Raw genomic sequence first — 26,907 nt, 5'->3', positions numbered from 1 at the left:
TAGGGATTAAATCTACAAAAAGGACAAAGTCAGTTTGGGGGCATTTGAGCGAAGCGAGCACGTCCAAGATCTGGACGGCTCGGGTTCACTCCGCGCGTTAGAAGGAAACCTGACGGTCGCGCTCATCCCCGTGTCGAGATCTCTTCGGGACAACGTCTAAAGCGTTGGATCAGATAGATCCAACGACCCGTGACATTCCCGCTTCGGGCAGAAGGTGCGCTAACGCCCATGCTTCATCCAACGGCTAGATTTCTCATATGTCGGGCCATATTCGGGACAGATCAAGGGCAGGCGTTCCGTCCGCGTTTTTTAGATCGATCCAACGGCCCAGAATCCAACCGACTATAAACTCATCTAGATTTTGTTTTAAGTCCCTAGTTATGAACAGTTGTGTTCCTTAAACCCTAAAAGACACTTATACCTATTTTATTCCAATTCTCATTCAATTCATTCTCTTCTTCTCTGCTCTAACAATTAGTATTCTGGTGTGTCTGGAATATTTGATTGGGAAGTAATTCTAGTATATTCTGGTGTGTCTGGAATATCTAGAAAAAGGAAGAAAGAAGTTTCGAGTGAAGTTAGAATTCTAAAGCGTCTAGAAGATCCAAGTCATTCTCTTATTCTATTCTCTTCTAACAATTAGTATTCTGGTGTGTCTGGAATATCTAATTGGAAAGTAATTCTAGTATCTCTAGAAAAAGGAAGCTAGAAGCTTTGAGTGAACTTATAGCGTCTAGAAGATCGAATCAGATCAGTCTAACAGCTCCTATTATTTACGAAGGTCCATCCGCTTTCAGAATATATGTCTCTTTCATGTTGTCGAGTTTTAGACATCTTTTATTCTGGTTTAAATTAGGCGGTTATCGTGCTCATCACATTTTCATGATGTATCAATACCTTGTAACGACTACCGTAGATCGTACTCGATTTCTAAAAAAAAAATACAATATTTGTGACTAGTTAAGAACAAATTGAAAAAGTTGGCAGAAAGGTCAAACCCACCACCTTTGAATCCCAACACAGGCATATAGTCATTTAGCTCCATGTGTTTGTTTTAATCTTTCAATTACTTTACATAATAAAAGCTTTAACTATAGCCCCAATGATCTGTAGTGTGTCTGGTTCTTCTTTTTTTGTGAAGATGGGTCTGGTTTTCTTAAGTAAGAAGTTATGACTTATGATGTCTTCAAAGATTAAGCAACTCAGTAGTTGTAGCTTACGTGTTTATAAAAGTAGTTTAATACCCTCGTGCTCAAAATCCGTTTTTTCTAAACGCCCCTAATAATCTACCGTAAGTGATTCACATGTAAACCAAACCCAGAAATCCACAAATTAAGTTATGGGAAGATTTGTTGTTTGGATTATCTTTCGTATAATTAGCTTGCTACTTGGATTTTTTCCCTTTTAACATAATTAAAAGGGAATATTCCGTCTCTGAAATTATACTTTAAATAATTTCCAGATTACCCTTATATAATTGTTATTGCACTTAGTACCCCTAGTTTATTTAACTCATCACCAAACTGAAAAATCTTAATAGGGTTATCTAAACTAAGGCATTCCACAACTGATTTGATCTCAATATCGACAGTTCTATCAACCCATTCCTCGATTGCTCCTGCAAGACCAATATTTGGCTTTTGTTCTAAGGAATGAAGTACTTGTCCAGTAATAGGACAAGTAGGATCACGACATGTTGAAAAAATTTGCCGTTTAAGTTGAATGGAAGGCGAAGAAAATCCACAAATAAAATAATGTTGCTCACTAGACTCCAAAGCTCGAGAATCTCGATTCTTTTAGACAGTAATTCGCCCCCTCCTGGTATGGAACCACGAGTACACAATGGGTCGGAAATTATGTCTTCGGGATACGATGAAACTCTTCAACAACTGTTTGGTCAAAGTATGTACGCTTTAACCAAGACCAAGAACACTCTGCATTAATAAACTAATAATGACAAAGAAAACCGACTTCGAATTCACCAAAGAACTTGTATAAAAGAACCAATAAAATGCATATTCGATGATGTTTGTGAAAATTCAAGAAAAGCGAAAGAGTGGGAGTATTTTGTTGGATGTCAATCAAGAATGAGAGCCAACTTATTTATAGATACTCAAGAGATGCCTTTTAATGGGAGCTTCCTTTCACGTGGGATTTGTCCTTTTAATGAAGTGAGAGAGATGAATTCCATTAGATCTTAGCATCAAAATCTCATACAACACAGAAGTTTCTGGTCTTGGAGAGAGAAACTGATTTCAACTTTATAATTATGCACACGTGTCGTCACTCAAGGCTCTATAGATAGTTACACGTGCATTTTTAATAAACATGAGGCAAATAACCGAGTAGATCATGCCATTTTGATGGAAAACCTATTCACTCTTATCTTTGTCAAGAAATCATAGCGAGTTCACTCTTATCTCTTCTCTGTGTCTTTTTTTTGAATTGTTCAGCGTGCGCATCGAACCCTTAACCTCTAGGTGAAAGATTATACCTCTTACCACTCCAATCAAGGGTTGTTGACATCTCTTCTCTATGTCAAAAGATCATAGTACTCATGGTTGTCTAACCTAAGGATTAGTTTTCTCTTTCCTAATAGGAAACCGACTAAATTTTTCTCTTCTAGTAGCATAGCGATCAGTCTTCCTCTCTCCTAAGAGCATACAAGGCGGTGACTGCCCACCGTGTACTCTCCTAATATTTATCGCAGATGAGTAAGCACTTGATCGCTGACCACTCTTTCTCTCTTTGAGAGTCAAGCAAATAGGACACCATTTTTTCCCTCCCGACGATTATTTATATGGGTAACTTTATGTCTCCTAATTTTTGAAAGGATCTCGAAAAACAGAGTAATACATTTGCTTACTCAGAGATTCACAGAAGCACACTGGACGTTCCATCACCTCAAGGAGAAAATTATTACTAAGGGTCCGTTTGATACGCGAGAAAATATGTGGGTCAGAAAACAACTTTCTTTCCCATTAGAAAGAAAAGAAATTTCTTACCCCAGAGTCAAATTTTAGGTGTTTGATAAGAAGGTGAGAAAAATGGTGCCTCTAAAAAAACGTATATTAATTATGTTTTATTTATTAATTGGGCCTTTAAACCATATATAAATGTTAGGGATTTAAGGGGTGCCTTTAGAATTTAAGGAGTGCCTTTAGACAAATGTTTATTAATTAGGTTTTATTTATTAATTGGGCCTTTAACCAATATATAAATTTTAGGCATTTAAGGGTGCCTTTAGAATTTAAGGGGTGCCTTTAGACAAATGTTTATTAATCAGGTTTTATTTATTAATTGGGCTTTTAACCAATATATAAATTTTAGGCATTTAAGGGTGCCTTTAGAATTTAAGGGGGTGCCTTTAGACAAATATTTATTAATTAGGTTTTATTTATTAATTGGTCCTTAGGATAGAGTGAGAAATCAACTTTCCCATCTAAAAGGTGGGAAAAAAATTAAACTATTTGCACATTTTTTTTTCTTAAGAAATCGATTTTTTTACCCAAAGTGGCCAACCAAACAGCAGAAAACTGATTTTCTTAAGAAAATGACTTTCTTACTCACATTTTCACACGCATCAAACGGACCCTAAGTGTGCTTCTTTTGTTAGTTATGAATTTTAATTCATTTGTTAGTTATGAATTTTATCATATAAATAGAAAATTCAATGGACAAACAAATATACTACCTCGATTGACTACAAAACACAAATAGTAATTATACGATGTAATATAAGTCAATCAACTAGTTGTCCTAATCTGAACGGTAATATTTTGAATTAGCAATACATATGACCCGTCCGCCACTATAGGGTTAGGACATTCCTCTTAAAGTCTTCGAATCAACTAAGGTAAATCGTAGTCGATTTCTCAAAAAAATAAAATAAAAGTAATAATACATATGACCATCTCTATTCCTCATACTTTGCCCGATGCCATCTCTTCACCTATTACTACATTAATTTATTAATAAGTTGAGAATGAAAGGTTCTTGCTCCCCAAGCATTCTTAAATCCTCTTCATCATAGAAAAAAAGCATTCTTAAATCCTCTTCATCATAGAAAAAAAGCGTTCTTAAATCCAATTGCAACCCATAGTAACAAAGGAAGCGGCACATAGAATAACACCTTTTTTTTCTTCTTATTCTAGTCCTTGGATCTTAAATTTGGACTATGGTCGCAAAAAATAAAACAATATAAAACCATAAGTATCGCCCCTCTTCCAAAACACAAACTGAAAGGAAGGGAAAAAAGAACACCCATCATCACCAATGAAACCCTCATCTTCTTCATCATCTTTCACAGAAGCTGGTCTTGACATAGCCCATGCTTTTTTCACTCCCATCCAACACTCTTCTCCACCACCACTAACCAACCGTCCCACAAAGATCTCCGTCATCGGAACCGGAAATGTCGGAATGGCAATCGCTCAGACAATCCTAACCCAAGATCTTGCAGACGAGATCGCTCTCGTCGACGCCATTCCCGACAAACTAAGAGGAGAGATGCTTGATCTTCAACACGCTGCGGCTTTTCTACCTAGAACAAAGATATTAGCATCAGTTGATTATGATATTACTGCTGGATCTGATCTTTGTATTGTTACTGCCGGAGCACGTCAGATTCCGGGAGAAAATAGGTTGAATTTACTTCAACGGAATCTGACACTTTTTAAGAAAATCATTCCTCCGCTTGCGAAATACTCGCCGGATACGATTCTACTGATTGTGTCAAACCCGGTGGATGTGTTGACTTATGTTGCTTGGAAGCTTTCTGGGTTTCCTCCGAATCGGGTGATCGGATCAGGAACGAATCTTGACTCGTCTAGGTTTCGGTTCCTTATCGCCGATCATCTCGACGTTAACGCTCAAGATGTACAGGTACACGCACTCACTTTACTACTACTTTATTCATTTTGCACAGAAAAAGTGATACACTTATTCACTGACTACACCTGTTAAATTATTCCCACTTCATTTGGGAGAGATGTGTCATTTGAATGTGACTTGAGGGTGCCTCTAAACAGAACAACCGGATGGCCACGGATTGGGCAATCCGAGGGCAGTCCGAGGGCAGTCGGATTGGGCAGTCCGAGGGCAGTCGGATTGGGCAGTCCGAGGGAAGTCGGATTGGCCAGAGTCCGTGTTGTTCAAGCACAGATCGCACTCAGATCAAGTGCTCTCAACTGCCCCAATCTGGGGGGGAGCTTAAGTGAGGGAGGACCAAGAGTGAATAAGATGAGCACCTATAGACGCACTCATGACTTAAATTGACCTAAAATCAACTAGACAAGTCTAAACAATCTAAATATTGATTTGAGGCAATTCAGATCTTGAGTTATATTTCATTTAATCTAGTTAAAGGGGTGAAAGAAGTAAAAAAACATCAGTGTTCTTTTTCATTAGTCAATTCAGATCTCGAACAAAGATATCTCTAGGATTTCAGTTTGTATAGCTCACTGAAAATTCTAATGCCAACACATGTTTTTTCTAACTCCGAAAATATATGGATACTCGTTACATTGATTACCCCTCCCTAAAAACTAGGGCAAAATAAACGAAGCAGGCTGAAAGCGGTTTCTCGGGTCGCAAATCGCATTGGATAGCTTAGCGACCTATGGACACTTTCAACTCATGGTAAACTCGATTAGTGAATGACACAAAAGGTGACCTACATTTTTATTTTTGGCCCCTTAAAAGTAAAAAAATTCCCTCCAAACCTGACTTTTAGATCTGCACTACAATCAAATCTATTCCATTTGTAAGAAGGATTTAGATCATTTTACTTTTAAGGCCATCTTAATTCCCTTTTGACATGGGACCCCAAGAGACGTAACATTCATTACATGACATAGTCAGATAGATGCATTATAAGTATATAATATGAAGATACATAAACTTTATGTGTCATCATTAACCTTAAGGCCATGGACATGCATGCCAATTACCTATACTTTACCGGAAATTTGGTCAAAACTCCCTATGAATTTTTTGTTTTGGTGAAAATAAGATCATCTATATTCTTTGAGTCTTCAATATCTAGGTATTTTTCGTAATTTGCAACAATTTGCAAAATATTTGCAACAACTTGCAAAAAGTTTGCAACAGCCAGAAGCAACAACAACTTGAAGCAGCTTTGCGACAAGTTTGTAGGAGCTTCCAAAAAAGTTGTAAAAAAAATTGGGTTTTTAACTAAACAAAATACAAATATTTGGAGGTTTAACCAAAAAAGTACAAATATTAGATTTTTAACCAATCAAAATATAACTTTTCTATTTAAGTTAAAAAACTTTAAAATTGTTACTTTATTTGTACTATTTATATCATAGATAAACAAAAATAAATTTTCACCTCCCCCGAGTGATGTAGGACAGAAATGGGAAGTTGGAAATAAGGAAGAAAATAGCTTGATTATATTATAGATATAAGAAATAACGCACTAGTATCACACCAGTACAAACTAGGAATCACTCCTAGAGCCCTTAGGCATCACACCTTTGGGGTATTTGCATCACACAAACACATAAAGCTTAACTAGCTGCTGGAATACTCTCTGTCTGTCCTCCAAACAGCAGAATTACATGCCTTATATAGGCCTAAAACCCACCTTTGCTATCTTTACTTGAGACTATTGAACTTCTAAACTCCTATAGCACTAAAAAACATTATAAAGGACATTTAAGACATTAAAGAGACACTATAAGACATTAAAGACATTAAAGAGACACTAAATGACATTAAAGACACTTAACCATCCTAATACTTAGAAACTAGTAGAATCTCCACAAAGACATGTGGATCAGGCCCGCATTATTCAAGGTTCTAAGTGGGCCATTCATGCAAGACAAGCCAAATCAGAATTTGGGTCTGGCAATCCTTCTTTTGACGTCTCTCATATGCCTTAAACAGTTGCTGCCATTCATCTCTATCACCGAGTTTTAAACTCGTGACTTCCGAATTTTTAGAGTTGATGCACAACCAACTATGCACTTAAATTTGGAAATTGAAATGATTAAATGATCAAAAAGATGATGATGTGTCACATTAATCAGTATATATAACATACTTTCCAGCGTATTTCATCGTATGTTTGTTTTGTACCTAGCATCTAGATGAAATTTACTTCGCCTTCCAAAATTTTGTAGTTGTCTTTTAACCTTGCAACCTGGTATTAGGTTTGGCTGAATTCTCAAATCATGAACCAACTGGTAACTTGTTACGTTTACAAGCGGGCAAGATCATTATCCTTTTTAGTGGGTTGGGTTATCTCAACTGAACATTGTAATTTTTGGATCATGATCTTATCTTATTTGTAAAATATCGTCTAATAAAACCACAGAACTACAACAACAAAAAAAGACTAAAGAGCCAAAGAGGGCTCTCTTCATTTTTATCAAATTTTGTATAAATTAATGTCAAGAGAGTCCAACAATGGTGATTAAAAGATACTATTATTAAGATATGATACTCTTTTTCTGGTAAGAAATACTACATTTGCTTTTATATTTTTGTTTTGATTTAATACTCGTAAGAACCCATTGAATATTGGTACATCTACCAACTACTAGTTTGATCAACATTCTAAAGGTGCTCATTTTAGACTTTCTTAATTTGATGAGGTACCATATACATACAACTTACAATTTATCTGCAAACCGAATCGGAGTACCAACCTCATCCTATTTATGTTTCAGCGTAAATACTAGTACGACATATATATGTACTTGCAATTTAAGAAATTGTTGATATTATTCGAGTAAATTAAGCGTTCGAGCAAGAGGAAAGGATTACAAAAAACATAGTTTGTTGTTATTGTGTAGGCATATATTCTAGGAGAGCACGGTGACAGTTCGGTTGCATTATGGTCGAGCATCAGCATTGGTGGAGTACCTGTCTTAAGTTTCTTGGATAGGCAGGAGATCACTTACGAGAAACACACACTTGAGAAAATTCACAAAGCTGTGATTGACAGTGCTTATGAGGTTATAAAGCTCAAAGGTTATACTTCATGGGCGATTGGGTACTCAGTGGCCAGTCTTGCTAAAGTGCTACTGAGGGATCAACGTCGTATTTTACCTGTCTCTGTTCTTGCAAAAGGATTCTATGGGATCGACAGTGGAGATGTATTTCTTAGCTTGCCTGCTCAGATTGGAAGGGCTGGGGTCCTGGGAGTGATCAATTTGCACTTGAACGATGAAGAAATTCAACGTCTCAGGAAATCGGCTGAGGCCATTTTGGAGGTTCAAACTCAACTTGGGATATAATACGACTTCACTTAACACCAGCGAAAAAGAGCAGCAACAACGGTCTGATTCATGGTTGTGTTTTCAGACAGTAAGGATATCGATTATTATGTATGTAAATGTTAAGATATGTTTTTCTTTTCTTCTTTTTACCACTGCACTGATAGGAGTGGAGATGTCCCAGCACGGGTTAAACGTTTACGGTCGGATTTGACAATATTAAGGGTTCTGTTACCTATCTATTCGCATTATGTTTCAGAGTTCAGGCTCAGTTCATTTCTCTCCCTCTTTGTACCACTTATATATATAAAAAAAAAAGAGGTTACCCAGGTCGTGTCGGGTGCATATGGTTTTATGTGTAATGCACATGGGTCTACGACATACTCATATTACTAGATGTCAAATGCCCATGGGTCTATGACATACTGTTAAGTTTGTGGCCATCCAACTCAAAATCAATTGGCTATCAATTGAGAGGACCTATACATTATATTCTTGGTTGTTAGTTGCCCCTTCTCCCATGTGAGACTATTCTCACGCATACGTACTCATATTACGAGATGAAATGTGCATTTTTCGTACATGTTGTATACAATCTTATTTTTATTTGATACGATGACATTAATGCATTGTACATCCACTTTGTTGCACAACCGACACATTCTGACAAACAAACAGTAATAAGTATTGATCACATTTCTGTCAATGAACAATTGAATTATGTACTATATGAATTGTGTACTATATAAAGTGCATAACGTTAAGTGCATAATGCATCTAACATACATGATATAAAGAGAAATACGTGATACACACAGCCGAGTATATACTACTACACACAAAGAGATTTATGTACTAAAGCGACCAATTTTTTGTGATACAAAAGTACAGAGACGCTTGACCACTACAAATCTGACTTTTAGATCGGTGCCTCGTTTCGTTTTCTTTCTTTTTTTACTTTGGACCTCCCCTTATTGTGCATATCTTTTTGGACATTTTGCCCACTGGCTCATAAGAAAAGGCTACAAGTACAAAATTTTGAATGGAATTTTTGTTAGCCTTTTCTTTTGTTTCCCCAACTCCGACCGCCATTCCTTCTCCACGTGACTATTGATAGATTACAAACTATTATTATCGGCGATCTTTAACTTTTTGTTATTAAATCATTCACTCATCTCCTCCAAGCACCACCGCTTCCTCCCACCACTATCTCTCTCTTCCTCCTTTTTCTCTATTCCCGTCCTCTTTCTTTCTCCTCCCTCTCTTTGTTAGAACAAAACGAGTGGAGTAAGAGAGATGGAGAGGAGAGAATGGTGGTGGTAGTGGTTAGAGGTGGTGGCTGGAAATAGGAGGAGGATATTAAAAAGAAATTTTGTTACTTCGGAAAATTTGTCGCAATTATAATTTTTTCGATAACATTTTGTATCCCAAAAAAATTTCTTCCTTTCCCAAAGTAAGGGGCCTAAGAAAATTGGAAACGTGGGGAGGAAGAGTACATAAGGAATAGAAGACCAAAAGCAAAGGGTTTTTTGGGCTTACCCCCTCAAAACTAATCAGTAATTGAATTTACCCCCTTTAGTAATTAGTAATTGAGCTTACCCCCTTGAATTTAGTATTTTTAGCAAAACTACTAAGGACATGTTTGGCATGGGATGATAAAATCACAAATTACAACCAAAATCAATCTTTACTAATCTTATTACCGACCAAATCAAACAATAAAAGTAAGGTTGAATAACTACGAGGAATCATATTGAAGGATATTTGTTCTTGGTAGTCATATTTATTTCACGTACGCCAAACACAATTTTTGTGTTTTTGTCAAAAATAGTAAATCTAAGGGGGTAAACTCAATTACTCATTATTGAGGGGGATAAACTCAATTACCAATTAGTGATGAGGGGTAAGCTCAAAAAACAACACGTCAAAGTAAGAGAGAGAAAGTTATATATATATATATATATATATATATTAAAGGCGCCATCTCTCTCTTTCCTTCGTAGTTATCTTCTTCGATCATCATAACCGGTTCCACCTTTCTTCTTCATCCTCCAAATACATACAGGTTAAGACTTCAATCATAAACTTTTTTTAACTGATAATCGATTAATTGATACTTGGTTAGTATCTTTTCTTTTCTAATAAAGATTACACACTCTGGGTATTCTTGGACATCATCAATTTCTTTTGCTCTTTTTTCTTTTTTTATGGATTGTTTTGCTTAAGTTCTGAAAAAAAAAACCCAGTAATCTTTCTTGTATGGGGTTCGAACCTTTTTCTAAATAACTGTATCATGTTTAGATTTTCAATCTAACCCCTTTTTTTCTTGCAGAAAAATTCAATGGCAAAAAGTTACTTCAAGCAAGAGCATGACCTAGGTATGAGCTCACTTTGTGGATTTAATTCTATTGAAATTGGACTTTTGATGTTCTTCCCAAATTTCTCAAGTGTCTCTAATATTGAGTTTTAATTGCAGACAAGAGACGAGCTGAGGCTGCTAGAATTAGAGAAAAATATCCAGACAGAGTTCCGGTGAGAAATTAGCATTAGTTGATGTCGAAGTAAGAAAAACAATTTTTTGCGCATCCACTATGACGGCTGAGTCCGGGATGGTGTATGTGGCTGGGCAGGATTTAGAGAGAGGAAGTGTTCCTGCCCAGCCTCATACCTGTCCATGATTCAGCCGGGATAGTGATCGGGCATAGTATCACGTTTTGTCAAACTAATATCACCTATTCTGTATGCTTTGCTAATTTGTATAGCCCACCGTTTTGGTTGTAAATGTGTTCATTTGCTCGTTTATTGCCTTATCGGCTATGTATGCTCAGCTTGCCTCAGCATATAAATATATCTCAATTGTGTCTTCTTTAGCTAGATATGCTTCCTTTAGTATATCTTGAGCCTTTAGTACGAGTCTTAACTTGCGTGGGAGGTAGTCACATTGAAGTACACTTTTGACCTACAATCTTTGTTATCTATTTGAAGCTTTAATCGGCTTTGATGGGCTGCATATAGAAAGAAAATTGAATTATACTATGATCGATAGGCCTAACTTCTTTGGCTAAATCAGTATTTGCTAATTATATTCATGTGCTTTGTTGTATAACATAGTTGGATTGTAGTCCGAGCCTTCGAGGCTTTGCTGCTCTTTCAGGCTGTGGCATCTCAATTTGAGAATTGATCTCAAGCCATGAATTTTTATGTTAGATATTCTGTTTGTATAGTTCTACCAGATTTCTTATCCTATTTGTTAATAGACGATCGTAGTTTCACGAAAAGAGCTTCTGTATTTTGTTAAGAATATAGGAGTCAAAGACTGATAATCCTTGAAGTTGACCGAACTCGTGTCGTTGTTTGGCTGCAACAGCCGTTATCAAAATTGACTGCAAGTTGAACTTTTAAGTGACACTGAAACATACCCAATTTTAATGTGTCCTCTTCGCTTGTAATTTTAGTTGATTGCCTGCAAGTTATATCGCACTTTCAATTCGTCGGTGTTATTTCTTTGGTGTCGCCAGACTTGTCTTGTCATAATTATTTGTTACTTGAACTCCGTCAGCAACGATTCTCTTTCTCTTAAAACTTGACTTCTCTGGTTCATTGTCCATCCGTTTCGACTGGAAACACTTTTTATCCTGTGGAATCTGACCATTATTTATATGGTTGAAGGTAATTGTTGAGAAAGCAGAGAGAAGTGATATTCCAAACATCGATAAAAAGAAGTGAGTAACATCTTTTGTATCCTCGACTTTGATTTTTCTGTAATTTTTATATTATTATTTTTCACAATGTTATGTTAGTTTCTAAAAATGCCTATCCACTGTTCCGCCAAGGCAAAAACTATTCTTGAGAGGAGAAAGGAGATCACTACAATCTGAAAGGGCATTTGATGTTTAAAAGTCATTCAAGTTGTTGGCTTAACATCTTTAACATTTTCCTATTCTTAAAACCACCATATTTTTTCAGCATGTTAACTCTGAAATATCACAGGTATCTAGTCCCAGCTGATTTGACCGTTGGTCAGTTTGTTTACGTAATTCGAAAGAGAATCAAACTGAGTGCAGAGAAGGCAATCTTCATCTTCGTGGATAATGTCCTTCCTCCAACAGGTATTAATTTCTATTAAGTTTGTGGACATCAAACTCAAACCCAATTAGCAATGGGTGGACAGTTTCCTAGATATTATATTGTTATTCATTAGAGTTTGCGTGGTCCATGTGGGACTATTCTCACATTGCCCCTCATAGGCGGCCTTCTTTGAGCCTATCACGCGTCTTTTTGTCGAGTAACCATTTGACACTTTGGCCGATCACGTGTTGTGTTAGCTTTGATACCATATTACATTTCTAGACATCCTATTTAGAACCAATTCAGAATGTGTGGAGAGGTCCTGGATATTATATTGTAGGATATGAAGCTAACATAAGTCCATGTGAGACTATTCTCACAATTTATGTAAGATTTCAGGTATCTCAAAGCCTTTATGTGACGATATAGTGATTATTGTTTCAATGCTATGTCGTTCTTGCAGGTTCTATCATGTCTTCATTATATGAGGAAAAGAAGGATGAAGATGGGTTTCTATATGTTACATACAGTGGGGAGAACACATTTGGATCTCAGAATCTTCCTTAGCCACCCAAGTTTATAGCTGTTAATTTACTTCCTCTTTTCTTATGTCAGTGTTAATAAATTGTTTGATCTTCTTGGCTTTATGTATATTGATCCTGCTTCTGGTACGCCTGTATAGTTATTCTGTTTTAGGTTACCGTCTGCGTACTATGTCAAAAGATCAAAATGCTTTATCATCCTTGAAGTAAATAATTATCCGAGGAGAGAATGACTAATTAAAGTTACATCAGAATATGATTGATGCGAATTTGAACATTAGGAAAATGATCCCTTGCTTCCCTTACAGGAATTGTAAAACGAGCTGTGCTTTGAGAAGAATGGTTATGTCCATAAAACTTCCCAAATTCATATCCTTCCTACCAAATTCAAGAAATGGAAAGTAAAGTTTATTTTCAGTTGAGAGGTTTTGGGGTATCTTAAAAATTCTTGGATGTCCTCCAACACCTTCTTTTTGTGCCAGCAGTTGGTCTCGTGGTTGACTAGCCACGAAACCTCTGTAATGAGGTTTTTGCTTCAAACTTTTCTCTTTTGTCTCACAGACGAAGGAGGTTGGGCCATTGGGGGAAAAGACCATTTCCTTCACTGAAATAGTGAGATGGTGAGGCCGAAACAGTGAGAAGGAGAGAGGGAAGAAGAAAGGAGAGAGGGAAAGAAACCATTTCCTTTGCTGAAACAGTGAGACGGTGAGGCCGAAATAGTACGAAAGGAGAAAGGAGAAATAGAAATTACAGTGTTGGTTGAAGGTGGTGGTGGTGGAGAAAGGAGAGAGAGGGAAAGAAACCATTTCTTTTGCTGAAACAGTGAGACGGTGATGCCGAAACAGTACGAAGGAGAAGGAGAAAAGAGAGACAAATAGAGAAATTGCAGTGTTGGTCGAAGGTGGTAGTGGAGGGAGGAGATGATGGAGTAGACTTGCAAAAATTTTCCACTCAAAATTGTACAACTCCACCGAATATTTTGTGAAGGGAATTTTTTTCTTGGCAACTCCCAAGCTAAAAAGAATATAAAATGAGACATCTACCGGAACATCTCTGAGGCTTACATGAGGAGCAAATAGTTCTATGCAAGATATCAGAAGATTCAAGACGTTTTCAAAGATGCAGTATGTAACTGCTTCTATGTTCGGTATATTAATATTTTCGTTTTGTTGTACGACTGATCTATGCATAATCAACAAATTTTGACAAACAAACTATATGTATATTAAAAACCTTTGTATGTGGAGATTGTCGTATAGCAAGCAAATATATAACCAAGGTTGGTGATCGTGAAATTGTTTTGAGGGATGCAAATCGAGTTCATTGCTTTAGGAATGGAATATGCTCTTGTGGAGATTACTGGTAATATGGATGTCCTCACGTCACGTTGGCATTAGGTACTCCAAAAAAATCTAGAAGAGTTAGAGGTGCTGGAAGGGTCATCAGTCAGCCAGCCTTCTTCCATGAGTCATTACAACGATCTTCCAAAGCAATTGACAAGTTGGATGAAGATCAACCTGTACTGACAGAGTACACCGTGGCAAGAAGAGAGAGCATCTCGTTTGCGAGCCGAAGGTCAACTTTTGAATACTCAGCAGGGTATGGTTTCACGGATAGATGAGACGCTAGCCCACTTCATGGGAAATGTGAGATGGATTTTACATCAACCATTAAGTTAACTTTTTCCCTGATTTCCTCAGGGTATGCATCTGCAGGAAGAACCTAGAGAACCCATTTGATTTGGTCTTATCTGTGTTTTATGAACGGTTGCCCTATTGCACAAATGATCAATCTTTTACACATGACTGAAATAAATGAAGACGGCCCAGCGAAGTAAAAGAAAGAAAAACAATTCAAGGATATCTAAAAACAAATGATTCTTAAAGCGATGTTGTTTAAGTAGCCTAACGATCTAAGTATTAAGTATTCAATGTTACTAAACTCTAAAGTAGAAATATCAGCTAGAGACGAAAATAAATAATGTATATTCAGTTTAAAATTCATCTACACTTTCCAATTATCAAAACAGAAAAGTTTGGAGACATATCAGAGGAATCAAATCCAAAATAATAAAACATGAATTCCAACATGCTTGTTACATCAAGACTTCAGTAAATAATTGTAAAATCTAGACCATGACATCAGGGGTTGGTAGCTCAGTGGCAGGCGTGGCGCTCTCGTTCTTCCTTTTGATAATTACGGACCAAGAGATAAGTTCTAGAGCAACGGCTATGGCACCCAAGGTAGATATAACTCCGATGTAGATATTCTTCCACTTCTTCTCGGGGTCTAATATGTCAATACCTTTAAAAACGTTCAATACACTCAACACAATCACGACATAACCCGTCAATTGATGATAGACATTCCAGTAGCATCTGTACTTGTGGTCTGGTTTTGGCCTTAGACGCATTGCAAGGACCTGTAGTGTAGCGAGAGCAAAGAGAACAATGCCGATATACCTGTGAGCGTCGTATTGAATGCCCGAAGATTTCTTACCCAACACAAGACCAGTTGCCCACCCACCAACACCAACTGCATAAGCAGTCGTCTGACATGCTACGTGCAAGTAAAACCATCTTGGACCTGTGGAGTCCAATCTCTTCAAATACCTTGCAATTATTGCACCCAACGGCATTAGTGTTCCCCAACTCACGGCATTCACCACCCCATGTACATTCTTGAGTTTAATTCTTGGACTTGCTCCTCCTTTTGCTGGTTTCGATATGTATCCTGAGAGAAGATTAAGAGAACCAAAAGATCGAACATTGGGTCCTGAAATACGGTGCATCCCAGGAGTTATTCCGTCAAGAAGAGGTCCATCCTGCCATAACTGATTTATAGTTGTAATGTTATCGTCCGGAAGTTGGAATGTTGCAAATATAGTGATCTCGTTATTGGCGTAGGTTGAAGATATATGATGAACAGGGAAACTGAGAGGTCCCTCTTGGAGTTGGGTTTTGTAACTATTCAATGGGGAAGAGTAGGCACGCATTGAACCCTTGGGACCTTGAAAAGCAACAAAAGCTTGGGCTCCAACCATACCAGTTTTAGTAGGATTGATTGCCCATGCAACCCATGTTGAAGATGTGATGTTTGCGTGTCGATAAGCGACAGGGACGGAACCAGGATTTTTGTTCGGGAGGGGCCAGATTATTCTAGGTACGAACTAATTTGAGAAATTAATATCACAATTCCATTCAAAATTATCACCCAAAAATAACAATTAAGTCATAAAAATTGAATACAAAAAACAATAAAATAAATAAATAAATATCATGAGACTACTACGACAGTTTTTTCACAAATTTTTGGTCATTGACAAAGTCTTGAAGTCTAGAGATTAAACTACATTATATTCATGATGTTGTAAGTTGTAAATCAACAAACTATCATATGAATACTACACGTAACAGTAAAAGGTAAGAACAATAAGTAGACGCATAAATTAAGGATAACCTTTTCGATGTCATTTTTGGATCACCATTATTAATTCGATTGCTCCCGCTAGCCATTTAAATCGTTATACCTTCTTTAAACAAAAAAATTTGACAATAGATTAGTGGCTACTTCTAAAAACCTATACAATTATTCAGTAATTTGAAACTTGTAATAGAGATAAAGAAAGAGATAAACATAGAGAAGGAAAGAGATAGATAAAGGGATCAACGTAATCAGTTGTTAAAGCATTAGAATAATATAGTTATATCGATTTAGAATTTGAGACGATGGAAGATTTAGATTTTTTTTTGTGAAGAGTTAAATGGAAGGTTTAGAAAAAAAAAATTATTTGTTAAGAATTTAAAAATAGGATTTTTTTTTAGAGAAGAATTTAGAAATAAATTAGAAATAGATTTGTGGGCGGGAATAGTTGAAGTGATTTAAGTAGGCAGGTGAGTGGGTTGAATTGATAATCCGTTTGGATGATTTCAGGGGGGCCCACTTAGCTTTAATATAAAAACTTCAACCCTATTCCATTGAAGTAGTTGGCAAATAGTGAGGGTCGGGAGGGGCCTGGGCCCCCCCAGGCCCTCACTTAGATACGTCCCTGATAAGCGATATCAACAATTCTGGTTGATTGGTTGAAATTCCAGTGGATGAAAGAGTTGAGAATAGGAAGATCATTGCAGAAGTTGTAAACACGGGGGGTTTCGTCTTGGGCAAAAGAATAGTTGGAGCAAGTTTGTTGAAGTGGTTGAGCAGAGGATGAAGATGAAAAGAAGAAGAGAAGAAGAATGAAAGTGAGAAGGAAAAGAGGTGATTTGAAAAGAGAAGAAGACATCTTAATATTGATTGATGGATGGTACCTTGTGCTGATGATCAATCAAGAAGAAGAAGAAGAACTTAAAATAAGTGGTGGAAGAGTAGAGAGGTTGTAGTCGCAAGTAATGAAGTAATATGGATTCTCAAGTGTAGTGGGGTTATTCTATTTATATATGTTAAGAAGAGATTTGTTCCTAAACCTAGTTGGATTTCTATTTCCCATCTCTAACCGACATGTAAACTTTCTAATTCTTGTTTCAAGTAGGATATTCCTGGAAACAACAAATTCAGTTAGTAGTTTCTAATTCATGGTTTTTAACCAGCCGTCTAGAAGTTGTTTTGATTTAAAATGCTTAAGATTTTAAGTTCTAGATTCTCAGAAAAGAAAATCTGATAACCCTTACACATAATGTTCTAAATTTTGGGTTTCGGTCTATTTTTATCTGTCAGGTTGGATATGGTAATATTTCTTTCAATGTGGAATAGCTAATACATATTCACAGAAATACCGACACCAAGGGTTATTAAGCAATAAAGAAGCATTAGAAATAACAAACTAGAACGGATTTCGGAAGACTGCATATTTGCTGCTTCATATCGGCGGTTTTAGTGGCTTCTATTTCAACTTGTCGCAAATCTTCAAGTTTCTTATTGTTGCCATATTCACTTACCTGCATGATATAAATACATTCAATCTCGACTACAAGATAAGGAGGATGTTACAACAATAGTAAGCCGTTGTTCATGAGCAAATTAGCAGAACAAAGTTTTCAAGGTTTACCAGAAGTTAGTTTAATTTCTCGAGGTTTAAGCAATACAAGAAGAGTTTGATCAAAAAGCGTCTGGACACATAGATTTTCACCGTATTATACACAATGTGGGACTAAGTTAGTCTAATTTGCATTTGGTCGAGCACTCTTAAATAAACCAACCTTTGACCAAGAAGAGATGACAATAAGTGTCCATCCAACTTCATCATCGTCTCTTCCGACCAACAAATTTCAAAAAGGTATAATTCAAGGGAGGGGAACAAAAGGAGAAGATCATGTAGGATCGAGGGATATGCGTAATTCTAAGTTGGGCGGCGAATCAGTCTTGGAGATGTACTATCTCAAGTTCTATTTTTTTCCTTCTTGATTCTCTCATTGCTAGCAGGAAATTTAGACGAGCTCACTTTTTTCCTTCGCTATAATAAGATGAATTATGTCATTTCCAAAGGAAACTGTGTGAATATATATATACCAAGAAACACAATAATAAAAAGAGCGTCCAACTCTTGTTTATTAAATACTTCAATTCGCATCAAACACACACATTTAGAATAAAAAATACAAACGTCCACACTATCGGTACGTACATGTTATATATACTTAGACCTTTATTATAAAATACGCACAGTCATGCATGAGGTAATCAATCATGCTTCAACAACTTGGTCGGTTCGTTGGGGTTAATTCCTCTAGCATACCATTTTGAGACTCTTCCACGGAAACCTGTTACATTTACGAACATCGGAGTTAAGACGGAAAACAACAGGACCTCCACAATGAATCTGGTTGTAGAATCTAATGGGTTGTTTAGTGAAGTCAAAACTGTATCCACCATTGAAGGGAATGTTCCAACATGATCCACAGACATGGGTTGATGCTTTAGGACCTTTGCAACCCTCATGCTTCCACACTGTGAAAGTACTAGCATTGGCAAAATCACTCATTAGGGTTACAAATACTAGAGCCAACACAAAAGAAGTAAACATCGTCGTGTTTTTGTTGTTAGCAGTCGCCATAGCAATCAATCAATTGAACAAAGATAAATAAGAAACTGAAATCTTTATACTAGTTTCCGTGAGGTGTAGTGATATGCTTGTGGTTGTGAGTTTCATCTCTATATTCCATCATGTATTTATAGAGGCAAATTGATATGAGAGTTCATGACCAAAATATTTTTTAACATAAACACCATTGACCAAAATATATGTCTAACCATAAGACCTGGCCTGTGCTCCTATTCCAAATAAAATACTCCAATGTATTAAAGAAATGATAGTGGCTTAAATTTACTTTTCAAATAAAGAGAAAATTTGAAGTTTTAAAACGACCTAGTGATTACTTTTTCAAAAAGAACCTTTGTGTATCACAAGCTTAGTTTCTCTTTTCAACAAGGCTACACAATCTGTCTCATGTGAGAGAAACTCTTTTCACGTGTCTGAACATTTGAGATGAGAGAAATCCTTGTTTTTCTCACATGCGGTTTAAGTGGGACTGTGGAAGTCCCAGGACGCGGATTGATTATACTTTTTGTTCGCTTTTTAATTTATCATGGATCATTTTTTTGGTCTTATCCTGCCAGATTGCTATAAAGTGATGGTCCGATATATGTGGTATATTAGGGTTGTCAATAACAAAGAGAACTTCAATCTGTCCTCCTTTGTAGATGAGGAAGAGATTAGACTTGTGTATATAGAAGTTTGTATAGCTTTTCCTAAACTTTAAGCAATACGATGATTAGGACAAGATAAAGTCGTATTGGATACAGTTTCTTCGTCTTTTGGAGTTTGGTGGACCATGTCGTGTGTCTTTAGTGTCTTCTCAACACGTTAATCTAATACATTTTCGCTTATAAAAAATGACAGTGTAATATGTTTAAGTAGTTTGAACTAGTCAGAATTGAATGACTTTGAATCCATCCCTAGACTAATTTGGAATATGTCACTAATCAAATAGAGTATGTTGGAGAATTGTTTAGGGTTGTCTCTTTTTTTTTATAGATGTGCATCAGAAATCTAAATACGAGTGATTCCTAAATTCAACTGTTTTGCCTGATTATATTCTTCTAACAAAGTCTAATCTACGAACAAATATTTGTATCCAGAATATCTTTCCACCTAAAATAACAAATATATATTTTAGAAGAAGACTTGTTTTAACTTTTGAGATACAATTCTACCAGGGTAATTTTTGCATTCGATAACTCAAATAAACAAGTAAAGCCCAGATGGATTAATAGTCCAATTATACAATCCTAAATTCATTTTGAGATTCTAGGTGAAATAAGGGCGAAGATTCAATTTTAAACTTTTTTTAGTTAAAAAGACAAGTTAAAATTTTTTTGTTAAAAATTCAAATTTTGTATTTTTTTTGTTAAACCCCCTAAATATTTGTATTTTGTTTGGTTAAAAACTAAATATCTTTTACAAAGGTATTGCAAGTCGTTGTAAGACATCGCACATGTGTTGCAAGACGTTGCAAAGCAGTTGTAAGGTGTTGCAAAGCAGTTGTAAGGTGTTGCAAGGCGCTCCAATACCTACTCCAAAGCAGTTGTCGCAAGGTGTTGCAAGTTAAAAAATACCCAGGGAGCTAAAGATTAAAAAAAATTAATTAATCATTTTTAACCAAAGTCCAAAATTTTTAGGGAGTTTTGATCAAATTTCCCATCTATATCTCCGATGCAAAACTTAATTTGGGTCTGAGATAATGTAACAACATTTAATTCTAAGTCAAGACTTGGTTGTCCAAGTGGTTGATAGTGTTGACAGTGTTGACATAACTTCTAAAATCCTGGAGTTCACAAGTTCGATTTCCAGAAAAGGTGGAATCCACGATTAGGGTGAACCCGAGTCGAGTCGAGCCGAGTAGTAAGATGTTCAAGCTCGGTTCGTGTATTTGACTGTCGAGCTCGAGCTCGTTCGAGTAATTCTCCACTTGTTCAAGCTCGGTTCGTGTAAGTTTGAAAGAGCTCGAGCTCGCATTCTTTTAAGCTCGAGCTCGTTCGAGTAATTGTCCACTTGTTCAAGCTCGGTTCGTGTAAGTTTGAAAGAGCTCGAGCTCGCATTCTTTTAAGCTCGTTTATCAAAATACTTCAAATGGAAACTTTCTAAATTATCAAAATACCTCAATGATCATTTGTCACGTACAATAATAATGATTAATGATTCATATTCCGATAACTTTTTAATGGTTGATAGTTCATGTACAAGTTTCAATACTAATACGTAAATATGTACTACAATACTATAAGAGTATGTTAAACGAGTTGTTCACGAGTAGCTCATGATACACTAAAGAATGATCAAGCTCCGCTCGTTTACATAAACGAGCATGATTTTGGGCTCGTGTTAAGCTCGTGCTCGTTAATATTCGAGTCGAGGACGAGCAATAGTCGAGTCGAGCTCGAGCAATAGTCGAGCCGAGCTCGAGCAGCTCGTTAAGAGCTCGGCTCGTGTACACCCCTATCCACGATTATAGAATTTGAGTTATTAAAGGTATAAATAATAAGTTTGATGGGCTTTAGGACCCTTTGATTAATGGTTTAACATAGACGGGACTTATCACATCTTCATGAATGATGATGTATCAATGCCATTTAATGACTAACGTAAATCGTAGCTCATTTTCAAAATAAAAAATTATAAGATGTCTCAAGAAGATATCCGCTATTTGAGGATCTCCATTGCCGCATCTACATTAAAAAAAAATTATTCATCTAGGAAATGACAACAAAGTAATTTTTAAATTTTTAGAGTGTAGCATTAGAGACGTCTTTTGAACAAATGATCTCAATTGTGTCATCTAGGAAATAGAATCTCGACTCAGACTTGACACACATGACAACTAGAATTTTTTTGAGTTCTGCATTAGAGGTACTCTAAACCACTCTATAAATATGAGTGAGTCATTACAACGATCTTCCAAAGCAATTGACAAGTTGGATGAAGATCAACCTGTACTGACAGAGTACAAGTTGGATGAAGGTCAACTTTTGAATACTCAGCAGGGTATGGTTTCACGGGTAGATGAGACACTAGCCCACTTCATGGGAAATGTGAGATGGATTTTACATCAACCATTAAGTTAACTTTTTCCCTGATTTCCTCAGGGTATGCATCTGCAGGAAGAACCTAGAGAACCCATTTGATTTGGTCTTATCTGTGTTTTATGAACGGTTGCCCTATTGCACAAATGATCAATCTTTTACACATGACTGAAATAAATGAAGACGGCCCAGCGAAGTAAAAGAAAGAAAAACAATTCAAGGATATCTAAAAACAAATGATTCTTAAAACGATGTTGTTCAAGTAGAAATATCAGCTAGATTGAAGGATACGAAAATAAATGATGTATATTCAGTTTAAAATTCAACTACACTTTCCAATTATCAAAACAGAAAAGTATGGAGACATATCAGAGGAATCTAATCCAAAATAATAAAACATGAATTCCAACATGCTTGTTACATCAAGACTTCAGTACATAATTGTAAAATCTAGACCATGACATCAGGGGTTGGTAGTTCAGTGGCAGTCGTGGCGCTCTCGTTCTTCCTTTTGATAATTACGGACCAAGAAATAAGTTCTAGAGCAACGGCTATGGCACCCAAGGTAGATATAACTGCGATGTAGATATTCTTCCACTTCTTCTCGGGGTCTAATATGTCAATACCTTTAAAAACGTTCAATACACTCAACACAATCACGATATAACCCGTCAATTGATGATAGACATTCCAGTAGCATCTGTACTTGTGGTCTGGTTTTGGCCTTAGACGCATTGCAAGGACCTGTAGTGTAGCGAGAGCAAAGAGAACAATGCCGATATACCTGTGAGCGTCGTATTGAATGCCCGAAGATTTCTTACCCAACACAAGACCAGTTGCCCACCCACCAACACCAACTGCATAAGCAGTCGTCTGACATGCTATGTGCAAGTAAAACCATGCCGGACTTGTGGAGTCCAATCTCTTCAAATACCTTGCAATTATTGCACCCAACGGCATTAGTGTTCCCCAACTCACGGCATTCACAACCCCATGTACATTCTTGAGTTTAATTCTTGGACTTGCTCCTCCTTTTGCTGGTTTTGATATGTATCCTGAGAGAAGATTAAGAGAACCAAAAGATCGAACATTGGGTCCTGAAATACGGTGCATCCCAGGAGTTATTCCGTCAAGAAGAGGTCCATCTTGCCATAACTGATTTATAGTTGTAATGTTATCGTCCGGAAGTTCAAATGTTGCAAATATAGTGATCTCGTTATTGGCGTAGGTTGAAGATATATCATGAACAGGGAAACTAAGAGTTCCTTCTTGGAGTTGGGTTTTGTAACTATTCAATGGGGAAGAGTAGGCACGCATTGAACCATTGGGACCTTGTAAAGCAACAAAAGCTTGGGCTCCAACCATACCAGTTTTAGTAGGATTGATTGCCCATGCGACCCACATTGAAGAAGTGATGTTTGCGTGTCGATAAGCGATATCAACAATTCTGGTTGATTGATTGAAATTCCAGTGAATGAAAGAGTCGAGAGCGGGAAGATCATTGCAGAAGTTGTAAACACGGGGGGTTTCGTCTTGGGCAAAAGAATAGTTGGAGCAAGTTTGTTGAAGTGGTTGAGCAGAGGATGAAGATGAAAAGAAGAGAAGAAGAATGAAAGTGAGAAGGAAAAGAGGTGATTTGAAAAGAGAAGAACACATCTTCATATTGATTGATGGATGGTACCTTGTGGTGATGATCAATCAAGAACTTAAAAGTGGTGGAAGAGTAGAGAGGTAGTAGTCGCAAGTAATGAAGTAATATGGATTCTATAGTGTAGTGGGGTTGTTGTTCTATTTATATATGTTAAGAAGAGATTTGTTCCTAAACCTAGTTGGATTTCAATTTCCCATCTCTAACCGACATGTAAACTTTCTAATTCTCTAGTGTAGTGGGGTTGTTTCAAGTAGGATCCTGGAAACAACAAATTCAGTTAGTTTCTATTTCTAGTTACTCCTAATTGCAGTAGAATTCAATGACCCAACTGAATTCATGGTTTTTAGAACTTCTAAAGCAAGTTGATTCATAAAATAGCAAATGGCGGGAGAACTTCTTAAGCAAGTCACTCCTAACAATTTCAGATTCTCAGAAAAGAAAATCTGATAACCATTACACATAATTGTTCTTATTAAGGGCACCGCCCCTTGCACATGCACTAGGCCCATTACACAAGCCCGACAAAGACGCTCGAGCCGAGACTCCACCGAACTAAACTTGCCATATTGATTAGTCAATATGGTCAGTCTAGTTCGATGGGAGTCTCGGCTGGAGCTCTCAGCTGGAGCGTTCTTAACGGGCCTGGGTAATGGGCCTAGTGCATGTGCACGGGGCCTGCCCTTAATAGTTCCAAATTCCGGGTTTCGGTCTATTTTATCTGTCACGTTGGAAATATTTCTGTCAATGTGGAACCGCTACTACATATTATCATAAGGATCAGCTCCTTTCTCTTTCATATCGGAGGTTTTAGTGGCTACTCTTTCAACTTCCTTGTAAGAATGAAGCTCCTTTGCTCTTTCATATCTTCAAGTTTCTTATTGTTTCCATATTCACTTAGCATGATGCAAACATATCTAAAGAAAATTACACATAACATCGACAATCTCAAATCCAGTAGACAACCCCAAGATGTATCAGGTTTGCATAAGTAATATATTTCATATGCGACTACAAGATCTGGAGGATGTTACAACATTATTAAGCCGTTGTTCATGAGCAAATTAGCGTAATAAAATTTTCAAGGTTTAGCAGAAGTTAGTTTAATTGTCGAGGTTTAAGCAATACAAGAAGGGTTTGATCAAAAAGCGTCTTAGAAAATGCAAAAGAATTTTCAAGTGGAAATTGGCCGAGCACTCTTAAGTAAACCAACCTTTGACCAAGAAGAGATGACAATAAGTGTCCATCCAACCTCATCATCGTCTCTTCGGATCAACAAATTTCAAAAAGGTATAATTCGAGTGAGGGGCACAAAAGGAGAAGGTCATGTAGGGATATGCATAATTCTAAGTTGGGCGGCAAACCAGTCTTGGAAATAGATGTACTATCTCAAGTTCTCAATTTTTCATTCTTAATGCTCTCATTGCTAGCAGGAAATTTAGACTAGCTCACGTTTTCCTTCATAATAATAAGATGAATTATGTCATTCCCGAAGGAAATTGTGTGTGTATATATATATATATATATACACCGAGAAACACAATAATAAAACGAGCGTCCGACTCTTGTTCATTAAATACTTCAATTCTCATAAAACACACACATTTATATATACTCTAAATTCTTTCCTACCGCACCAGTTTAAATTTACTTAAGGCATTCCTAAGGTCTTGAGCATTATTTTCAAGTATAGGAAGGATGGGTGTGGAGCAAGGTTTTAACATGTGGTCCATGATAGCGCTAGAGCATGTATTATCTTTTTCCATGTCTCCGGCAAGCTGGGCCAACCACTGCTTCACCATTTGTCTCTGTCCCTCTTCTCCATCATTTGCCAAATTTTTGTCTACCCCTTTTTTGTGGGAGACATGCTATACTATTTGTTGCGGCGCCACATGGTGGACAAGTAATTCCATACACCTCCATATTCAATATGGTTTATTAGTATGGTTCTCTATCATATGAAAGTAGTATTCTGCTAACAACTTATAGTTCAGTCGGTAAAACACACACACACACAAATTCTGAAGGTCCAAGTTCGATTCCCATCAGTAGTGAGATGCTAGAGTTACAAAGGATTTTGACAAAAGAAAGTTCTCAGCTGATGTGGCGGTTGTGTTATTCATCTCTCAACGACCTAGATTTGGTCAAAGTTTCAAACCACAACCGCCACATCAGCTGAGAACTATCTTTTGTCAAAATCTTTTGTAACTTTGGCATTTCCCTTAAAATAATCAAGAAAGAAATGAAAGTGGCAATAGTTATCTTTGACAAACTCGGACATACATAGAGATATTTTGACATGTTATTTTCATTTGATATTAGATCGAATGTGGAGATTTGCAAGGTCAATGAGGAGTTGCTTCTAAGTCTGGATTCCAAGTTTGGATGTCCACTGAGCACCCATCTTAGTTTCCATTGATATCGCATGGACAATGTGTTTGAATTTATGCACCAACTTTTGTTGTATATATGTCCATAGGATAGCAGACTCTTGTGCTTACTTGATTGCTAAAAAGGGTTAGATTAGGCATGACTTGTATAAATGGCATGATAAGCTAAATTTTCTCCTATCTATTCTGAATAGTGATGTAATCTCTATGAAGACTAAGTTTAATTTGGTTATTATTCATTTTGACACTCGAAAATATCTCATCAATACTTTTCTATATATTAGAGTGACCAGTGTTCGAATCTTACTGCTTGTAAGTAAAAATTTCATTCCGCGCCGCTACAAAAACCAACATTTAATGCTTCATTAATTGTTTCAATTCCATTTTGTCCTACAAATACTATGACTAGGTATTAAACCTAACCCACCCAATACTCACTACTCTCTCTCTCATTCTTCCTCTCTAGATTTTGTTACTCTCTTCTCTACCACACTTATATAGCATGTCCAACATAGCTTCTCTTCTTCTCTTCTCCTTCATCATCTATCTTTCAATGCACGCATGCAACGGCCGTCATCTAAGACTAATGGAGAAGGATCAGTCTATTGGTGGTACACAAAGCTATAATTTCTTTCCTAACAATAAGGTTGGTGTTTATGTCTCTGTGTTTATATATAAGTATACATACGAACACTGAGATAAATGGAAACTAGCTGCAATATATAGTGGTTGAAATTTCGAATTTAATAGAGTTAACCCTTCGTAATAAATGCAGGATTTTGAGAAATCCATTGATGATCATGATAAGAAGGCTATGATGATTTTCACATCGAATAGAAGGGAACAGGAAAAGGATCGAAGAGGAGAACATGAAGAACTACTAGGTGGAAATAGCACAAAAAATTCAAGTAACTCTAAGCAGAGTAAGCTCAAGACCG

General features: G+C 36.7%; 2 protein-coding genes and 2 pseudogenes across 3 annotated transcripts; 2 read left to right on the top strand and 2 right to left on the bottom strand.

Moving 5' to 3' along the window:
• The first annotated feature begins 4,071 nt into the window (after positions 1-4,071).
• Positions 4,072-8,486, top strand: LOC147533939 (Lactate/malate dehydrogenase family protein). Its single transcript, XM_086647917.1, has 2 exons — positions 4,072-4,884; positions 7,824-8,486. Exons 1-2 carry the CDS (start codon positions 4,276-4,278, stop codon positions 8,265-8,267), a joined length of 1,053 nt encoding a protein of 350 aa, XP_086504043.1. The 5' UTR covers positions 4,072-4,275; the 3' UTR covers positions 8,268-8,486.
• Positions 8,487-10,164: 1,678 nt separating this feature from the next.
• LOC147533938 (autophagy-related protein 8f-like) lies at positions 10,165-13,107 on the top strand. Of its 2 annotated transcripts, none has more exons than XM_086649004.1 (6): positions 10,165-10,311; positions 10,579-10,624; positions 10,723-10,778; positions 11,916-11,968; positions 12,237-12,355; positions 12,778-13,107. In XM_086649004.1, exons 2-6 carry the CDS (start codon positions 10,588-10,590, stop codon positions 12,879-12,881), a joined length of 369 nt encoding a protein of 122 aa, XP_086505130.1. In that variant the 5' UTR covers positions 10,165-10,311; positions 10,579-10,587; the 3' UTR covers positions 12,882-13,107. The 2 variants fall into 2 exon arrangements, with proteins under 2 accessions (XP_086505130.1, XP_086505131.1); XM_086649005.1 differs by having other exon boundaries at positions 10,168-10,366.
• Positions 13,108-14,984: 1,877 nt separating this feature from the next.
• Positions 14,985-17,184, bottom strand: LOC147533937 (cytochrome b561 and DOMON domain-containing protein At5g47530 pseudogene; annotated as a pseudogene).
• Positions 17,185-22,381: 5,197 nt separating this feature from the next.
• Positions 22,382-23,587, bottom strand: LOC147533936 (cytochrome b561 and DOMON domain-containing protein At5g47530 pseudogene; annotated as a pseudogene).
• Positions 23,588-26,907: the final 3,320 nt, after the last annotated feature.

This window comes from Eschscholzia californica, unplaced genomic scaffold (genome assembly GCF_041429995.1).
Source record: "Eschscholzia californica isolate CP2 unplaced genomic scaffold, dmEscCali1.0.p SCAF_6, whole genome shotgun sequence".
Taxonomy (NCBI): Eukaryota; Viridiplantae; Streptophyta; class Magnoliopsida; order Ranunculales; family Papaveraceae; genus Eschscholzia; species Eschscholzia californica.
The sequence above is the reverse complement of the archived record's forward strand: the minus strand, read 5'-3'. Positions and strand labels throughout refer to the sequence as shown.